This window comes from Triticum dicoccoides, chromosome 1A, assembly GCF_002162155.2.
Source record: "Triticum dicoccoides isolate Atlit2015 ecotype Zavitan chromosome 1A, WEW_v2.0, whole genome shotgun sequence".
Lineage (NCBI taxonomy): Eukaryota > Viridiplantae > Streptophyta > Magnoliopsida > Poales > Poaceae > Triticum > Triticum dicoccoides.
Window position 1 is genome coordinate 47099043 of NC_041380.1, and position 8743 is coordinate 47107785.

General features: G+C 44.0%; 1 protein-coding gene across 1 annotated transcript; it reads left to right on the top strand.

Moving 5' to 3' along the window:
- Positions 1-523: 523 nt before the first annotated feature.
- Positions 524-1329, top strand: LOC119360589 (disease resistance protein Pik-1-like). Its single transcript, XM_037626175.1, has one exon. It carries the CDS (start codon positions 577-579, stop codon positions 1003-1005), a length of 429 nt encoding a protein of 142 aa, XP_037482072.1. The 5' UTR covers positions 524-576; the 3' UTR covers positions 1006-1329.
- Positions 1330-8743: the final 7414 nt, after the last annotated feature.

Genomic DNA, 8743 nt, shown 5'->3' on the forward strand with positions numbered 1-8743 from the left:
GTGCAAACGCACGTATATATGATGTACAGGAGTAGGCCACGACCTCAACTATACAAAGCAACTAGGAGGTGGACCCAATACATAAATATGCACAACACATATACTCAACAAATAGGATTCAAAGTAGCCAAATGGTTGAGAAAGAACATTTATTGTCAATCTAATCATGTCATCCAAACACCTCTTTGATTAGAATTAATTTAGGGTTAGAATCTAACTCTAACCTCCAACTCATATCCAAACAGGACCGTAGTATGAGTACAAGTGGAGTTCCCGTGGTTGGCAAGCAACGGGACAAAACTGACAACGCGTCCGAGGCAACGAGACAGAGCGCAGTGAGTGTGAGTTTAAAAGCCCAAGTCGTATAAACAAAACAAGTCTTCTTGCTGCACCGCGTCTTCATCAGTGTGGAAACCTCCAACGAAGCTGCTACTCTGCTTTCTCGCTCGCCCAACCTCTTTGATTCTGGCCTTATATATACGGATTGCATCCTTGCAGCGAAGGGCACTCTGCTTCTCACCCACCGCAAGCTCCACCTCCACTCCACTCACAACCAGACGCAGCAGCCAGCCAGCAATGACGCAGAGGATCGTGATCGCCGTGCAGATGGCGAGCAGCAGGTGCCGGTCCAAGGCGCTGGCGCTGGTGGCGGCCACGCCGGGGGTGGACTCGGTGGCGCTGGCCGGGGACGCCAAGGACCAGGTGGTGGTCGTCGGCCACGGCGTCGACTCGGTCAAGCTCACCAGCGCCCTTCGCAGGAAGGTCGGCCACGCGCAGCTGCTGCAGGTCGGCGACGTCAAGAAGGAGGACCCGAAGAAGCCGGCGGCCGCCGTGGTCGAACACTACCCGCACTCGGGGTACTCCTACCCGTACGGCTACTACTACCCATCGCAACCGGCGCCGGTGAACGTCTTCTACGGGCAGCAGCACTACCCTGCAGCCGCGGTCGAGGCGTGCGGGTACCCATGCTCGCGGCCGGAGCCGGGCACCTGTTCGGTAATGTAGATATGGAAGGAGGAATTTGTTGGTTAATCCTGCCGCGTGTATGTACTAAGGTTCAGCTAGCAATAGTGTCGAATTTCAGTTAGTTACTGGCATCAAGTTCAGTTCTTGTGTTTGCTTAGATCCTATTCCTATGTAATCGCCTGCGACCTGCAGTTCAAAGCCTCAAAGAGCAGAGTTTCTAACAAGCAGACCGTCGGCATGAGAGTCAAATGCGCCACTAGTCGATGAACTCAAACTGATTGCACACTTTAGGCCAACAACTCAAGAAGTGATCGGATTTAGTCCGAAAACCCGTTGATTTGATCAAATAAAGCCAAAACCGGCCGGACAGGGAAGAAAACGGCCACATGGATGCCATGTCATCATTCCTTTGACTGCTCGTGAATTCACTATTCTTAACAAGGGTCTACTTGTAAAATGGCCTGTTTTTTTTTCATAAACCATGCTAAAGTCGTTTGGAGTGAAAAAGTACTTTATTAGAAAATTGTACCTCACCTGTCAGGAATATGCAATGTCTCAATGACCACTACAACAACACCAGGTTTGCACACCGAAATGCAGCCCAGAGGATCTATTTATACGTAGAATCAGGAGAGAGAGAAAAATCAGGCATTCCCATCCGATCGTTTTTCAATCAGGCGATCTCTCTCCTTATGTTTCACTTGACTGTTGCCTTACGAATGCTATTGCCATTGAAGTCATGTTCTATATATTGTCTGAAGTGTGAGTTATATATTGAATGTGACATTTTATATTGTCGACAAGATGTATATATATTACTTTTATATATTCCGTCTATTGGAACATAAATCACTTCATAGTGTATATACATGTATAGCAAAAGGCTGCCTATTGGAACATGAATTGCTTCATGGTGTATTGGTCAGGAAGCCAATTTCTAAACTAGACTGCCTGTGTTCAAATCCTTAGAACAAACGTTTTAATATTATATATACATACCCGTTGTTGTTCCAGTGGTTGCTGAGGCATTGTCTATGTTGTACGACCAAGGTTCAAGTCCTAGGAAACACAAATTTTTAGAACCTTTTCACTCCAAATGACGTTATCATGATTTGTGAAAGAAAACCCGGCCACTTTGCAAATAGACCCCCATAAAAAATAGTGAATTCATGGTAGTTAAAGGGACGATGACATAGCATCTACGTAGCCGGTTTTTCCCGGTCAGGCCGGTTTTGGCCTTATTTGATCAAATCAACGAGTTGTGGGGCTAAACCAATCACTTCTCCAGTTGTTGGTCAAAATGTGCAGTTAATTTGAGTTCGTGCACTAGTGGCGCATTTCACTCATCGGCATGACAAGCCCGGTTTCCACTTTGCAGTCCAGCAAAATCTGTCACGCGCCCACAAAATGGACAACATGGCGGTGTTACCACAAATATTCTGCTCCAATCCGCAATCGGCTTCCGGAACCGAGATCTGGGGTGGTGGTTTATTCTGATGGTTCCAACAAATCTGATCCTGCAGGGGTTAACACTCAACAGCAGAGATCGTCCACGTCTAGTATGTTCTCCTTTCCTGTGGTATGATGAAAGTCTTCCAACCCAAACCCATTCTTGATAAAACAACCGAGGAAACAAAATACTCGAGTTAGCTACACGTTTGAGATTGGCAGAGACTTCTAGTACCAATTTCAGATGTTTCAGCTGCCAAGCTCACACGTCATGGAGAAGGAAGGATGGTTCATAGATGTGTTGTTTCAGGGGCACTATATACCAGAATGGGCAAGCGTTTCACAAAAACAAAAAAAAGAATGGCCAAGCACGAGTGCTCTACTTAGTAGTGGAAAACTAACAGTCGTGCTGCAATCGACTAACGTTGCAGTTAAATGCAGAGGTGTTAGGACTAATACCGGAGGTAGTTGCAGTTGCAGAGGTGCTGCTCCATGCGAGAGAAATTCCATCATTCTAAATTAAAAGATACATGTCGTTGTTTTAACTTTAATAACCAATTAATGGGAATATGTTGGTATTGGTTAAGGTCATAATGGAAATAAGTCAAATAACTAGAAGGAAACTGAATAAAATAAAATAACTTTCTTAGGGGTCTTTATGAGAAGATCATAGTTAAGATCATGGTGGAAGAAACCACAAATATATTGTTAGCAAGGAAAGATCACTTAAGTGAAGGAAATATGCCCTAGAGACAATAATAAAGTTATTATTTATTTCCTTATATCATGATAAAAGTTTATTATTCATGCTAGAATTGTATTAACCGGAAACATAATACATGTGTGAATACATAGACAAACAGAGTGTCACTAGTATGCCTCTACTTGACTAGCTCATTAATCAAAGATGGTTATGTTTCCTAACCATGGACAAAGAGTTGTTATTTGATTAACGGGATCACATCATTAGTTGAATGATCTGATTGACATGACCCATTCCATTAGCTTAGCACCCGATCGTTTAGTATGTTGCTATTGCTTTCTTCATGACTTATACATGTTCCTATGACTATGAGATTATGCAATTCCCGTTTGCCAGAGGAACACTTTGTGTGCTATATTGAGGCTCGTGGTCAGATGATTTAAGCAGATATGGGTATATCTACTTAATGAAACATAAGTCTGAAACGTTTGAAAAGTTCAAAGAATTTCAGAGTGAAGTTGAAAATCATCGTAACAAGAAAAAAAAGTTTCTATGATCTGATCGTGGAGGAGAATATTTGAGTTACGAGTTTGGTGTACATTTGAAACAATGCGGAATAGTTTCGCAACTCACGCCACCCGGAGCACCACAGCATAATGGTGTGTTCGAACGTCGTAATCGTACTTTACTAGATATGGTGCGATCTATGATGTCTCTTACTAATTTACCGCTATCATTTTGGGGTTATGCTTTGGAGACGGCCGCATTCACGTTAAATAGGGCACCATCAAAATCCGTTGAGACGATGCCTTATGAACTATGGTTTGGCAAGAAACCAAAGTTGTCGTTTCTGAAAGTTTGGGGCTGCGATGCTTATGTGAAAAAACTTCAACCTGATAAGCTCGAACCCAAATCGGAGAAATGTGTCTTCATAGGATATCCAAAGGAGACTATTGGATACACCTTCTATCACAGATCCGAAGGCAAGACTTTTGTTGCTAAGTTCGGAAAGAAGGAGTTTCTCTCGAAAGAAGTGAGTGGGAGGAAAGTAGAACTTGACGAGGTAACTGTACCTGCTCCCTTATTGGAAAGTAGTGCATCATAGAAAACTGTTTCTGTGACACCTACACCAATTAGTGAGGAAGCTAATGATAATGATCATGAAACTTTAGAACAAGATACTACTGAACCTCGAAGATGAACCAGAGTGAGATCCGCACCAGAGTGGTACGGTAATCCTGTTCTGGAAGTCATGCTACTAGATCATGATGAACCTACGAACTATGAAGAAGCGATGGTGAGCCCAGATTCCGCAAAATGGCTTGAAGCCATGAAATCTGAGATGGGATCCATGTATGAGAACAAAGTATGGACTTTGGTTGACTTGCCCAATGATCGGCAAGCAATTGAGAATAAATGGATCTTCAAGAAGAAGACTGACGCCGACGGTAATATTACTATCTACAAAGCTCGACTTGTCGCAAAAGGGTTTCGGCAAGTTCAAGGGATTGACTACGATGAGACCTTCTCACCTGTAGCGATGCTTAAGTCTGTCTGAATCATGTTAGCAATTGCCGCATTTTATGATTATGAAATTTGGCAGATGGATGTCAAAACTGCATTCCTGAATGGATTTCTGGAAGAAGAGTTGTATATGATGCAACCGGAAGGTTTTGTCGATCCAAAGGGAGCTAACAAAGTGTGCAAGCTCCAGCGATCCATTTATGGACTGGTGCAAGCCTCTCGGAGTTGGAATAAACGCTTTGATAGTGTGATCAAAGCATTTGGTTTTATACAGACTTTTGGAGAAGCCTGTATTTACAAGAAAGTGAGTGGGAGCTCTGTAGCATTTCTGATATTATATGTGGATGACATATTACTGATTGGAAATGATATAGAATTTCTGGATAGCATAAAGGATACTTGAATAAGAGTTTTTCAATGAAAGACCTCGGTGAAGCTGCTTACATATTATGCATAAAGATCTATAGAGATAGATCAAGACGTTTAATTGGACTTTCACAAAGCACATACCTTGACAAGATTTTGAAGAAGTTCAAAATGGATCAAGCAAAGAAAGGGTTCTTGCCTGTGTTACAAGGTGTGAAGTTGAGTCGGACTCAATGCCCGACCACTGCAGAAGATAGAGAGAAGATGAAAGATGTTCCCTATGCTTCAGCCATAGGCTCTATCATGTATGCAATGCTGTGTACCAGACCTGATGTGTGCCTTGCTATAAGTCTAGCAGGGAGGTACCAAAGTAATCCAGGAGTGGATCACTGGACAGCGGTCAAGAACATCCTGAAGTACCTGAAAAGGACTAAGGATATGTTTCTCGTATATGGAGGTGACAAAGAGCTCATCGTAAACGGTTACGTTGATGCAAGCTTTGACACTGATCCGGACGATTCTAAATCGCAAACCGGATACGTGTTTACATTAAACGGTGGAGCTGTCAGTTGGTGCAGTTCTAAACAGAGCGTCGTGGCGGGATCTACGTGTGAAGCGGAATACATAGCTGCTTCGGAAGCAGCGAATGAAGGAGTCTGTATGAAGGAGTTCATATCCGATCTAGGTGTCATACCTAGTGCATCGGGTCCAACGAAAATCTTTTGTGACAATACTGGTGCAATTGCCTTGGCAAAGGAATCCAGATTTCACAAGAGAACCAAGCACATCAAGAGACGCTTCAATTCCATCCGAGATCTAGTCCAGGTGGGAGACATAGAGATTTGCAAGATACATACGGATCTGAATGTTGCAGACCCGTTGACTAAGCCTCTTCCACGAGCAAAACATGATCAGCACCAAGACTCCATGGGTGTTAGAATCATTATTGTGTAATCTAGATTATTGACTCTAGTGCAAGTGGGAGACTGAAGGAAATATGCCCTAGAGGCAATAATAAAGTTATTATTTATTTCCTTATATCATGATAAAAGTTTATTATTCATGCTAGAATTGTATTAACCGGAAACATAATACATGTGTGAATACATAGACAAACAGAGTGTCACTAGTATGCCTCTACTTGACTAGCTCGTTAATCAAAGATGGTTATGTTTCCTAACCATGGACAAAGAGTTGTTATTTGATTAACGGGATCACATCATTAGTTGAATGATCTGATTGACATGACCCATTCCATTAGCTTAGCACCCGATCGTTTAGTATGTTGCTATTGCTTTCTTCATGACTTATACATGTTCCTATGACTATGAGATTATGCAACTCCCGTTTGCCAGAGGAACACTTTGTGCGCTACCAAACGTCACAACGTAACTGGGTGATTATAAAGGAGCTCTACAGGTGTCTCCAAAGGTATATATTGGGTTGGCGTATTTCGAGATTAGGATTTGTCACTCCGATTGTCGGAGAGGTATCTCTGGGCCCTCTCGGTAATGCACATCACTTAAGCGTTGCAAGCATTGCAACTAATGAGTTAGTTGCGGGATGATGTAGTACAGAACGAGTAAAGAGACTTGCCGGTGACGAGATTGAACTAGGTATAGGATACCGACGATCGAATCTCGGGCAAGTAACATACCGATGACAAAGGGAACAACGTATGTTGTTATGCGGTCTGACCGATAAAAGATCTTCGTAGAATATGTAGGAGCCAATATGAGCATCCAGGTTCCGCTATTGGTTATTGACCGGAGACGTGTCTCGGTCATGTCTACATTGTTCTCGAACCCGTAGGGTCCGCACGCTTAAGGTTACGATGACAGTTATATTATGAGTTTATGCATTTTGATGTACCGAAGGTTGTTCGGAGTCCCGGATGTGATCACGGACATGACGAGGAGTCTCGAAATGGTCGAGACATAAAGATTGATATATTGGAAGCCTATGTTTGGATATCGGAAGTGTTCCGGGTGAAATCGGGATTTTACCGGAGTACCGGGAGGTTACCGGAACCCCCCGGGAGGTATATGGGCCTTAGTGGGCCTTAGTGGAAGAGAGGAGAGGTGGCCAGAGATGGGCCGCGCGCCCCTCCCCCCCTTGGTCCAAATTGGACAAGGAGAGGGGGCCGGCCCCCCTTCCTCCTCTCTCTCCTCTCCCCCCTCCACGAATCCTATTCCAACTAGGAAAGGGGGGAGTCCTACTCCCAGAAGGAGTAGGACTCCTCCCGGCGAGCCACACCTTGGCCGGCCGGCCCCCCTCCCTTGAACCTTTATACACGGAGGCAGGGGCACCCCTAGAGACACAAGTTGATCCACGTGATCATATTCTTAGCCGTGTGCGGTGCCCCCTTCCACCATAGTCCTCGATAATATTGTAGCGGTGCTTAGGCGAACCCTGCGACGGTAGTACATCAAGATCGTCACCACGCCGTCGTGCTGACGGAACTCTTCCCCGACACTTTGCTGGATCGGAGTCCGGGGATCGTCATCGAGCTGAACGTGTGCTAGAACTCGGAGGTGCCGTAGTTTCGGTGCTTGATCGGTCGGGCCGTGGAGACGTACGACTACATCAACCAAATGCTTCCGTTGTCGATCTACAAGGGTACGTAGATCATACTCTCCCCTCTCGTTGCTATGCATCACCATGATCTTGCGTGAGCGTAGGAAAATTTTGAAATTACTACGAAACCCAACATTAAGGTCATGGTGGAAGAAACCACAGATATATTGTTAGCAGGGAAAAATCAAAAATCCGTAGGTTCCTGAAAAAGAGTGGTGATTAAGTTGTTGTTTAGAGATTTACTACCTGAATATCAAAGATCACTAATTATGGCAGGACAAACAAAGTCTGGCAGTTGGATGATGAGGTGATTTTAGATATCTTGCCAAGGTGGGCACTAAGGAGCTCTCCAAATAGAAATGTTTTACCTCGGTGAGTTGGAAGAAAGAGTGTCCTTTGAGCATATGGAGTAACTTAAGTATGGAGGTCCAGAAAGTAGATTTTGGGAATTTAGAACTAGCAGCCCAAAGAGAGGAGTCAGCAAAATAATTAGACTTGAGGATGAGGTAGAGGTGGTAGGTGGGAGAGGCAGCAATTCTCTAGGCAGTAGAAAGAACGAGACCCTGATTAATGGCCTTGATATTTCTAATACCCAACCCCTCACCCTCCTGCTTGGAAGGGCAAATGTCTTTTCACACTCTAAAATAAAGGCTGTTGGATGAGCTATCCTTTTTAATTCCCGTCCACCAAAAAGTCCTGATCATAGCGGTTAGTTTAGCGATAAATTTCTTTGCTAATAAAATGGTAGACATGCAATAAATTTCTTTGCTATCTAACTAGTTCCAGCCTAGCAGCATGCGAGCGCATGTTGGCTTTGTAAGAGGGCAACTTAGCCATAAATTTATCAAGCACAAAATTGTAAGGAGTGGTTCTATTTTTTGCCAGAAGAATGAGTGGGTGACCTAGGTGAGTGAAATCACTGTTCATAGCTGGAACTAGGAAAATGGACATTGGCGCTGAAAAGGATAGCAGATTTGTTCCATTTTTGGGTTTGACGTGACTTAGCACAAATGTGTTGGAGAATGTGTGCCATCTCGGATGCTTCCTGATGAGTTGCTTGTCCACAAATCAGAAGGTCATTTGCAAAAAGCAAAGAGTGGACAGGTGGACAATTTAGTCCAAGCACGATGCCCAGTGGCGAAGCTAGCAGAGAACGGC

Coding starts and splice junctions, on each gene's coding strand:
- LOC119360589 (XM_037626175.1), top strand. CDS start 577: ATGACGCAGAGGATCGTGATCGCCGTGCAGATGGCGAGCAGCAGGTGC.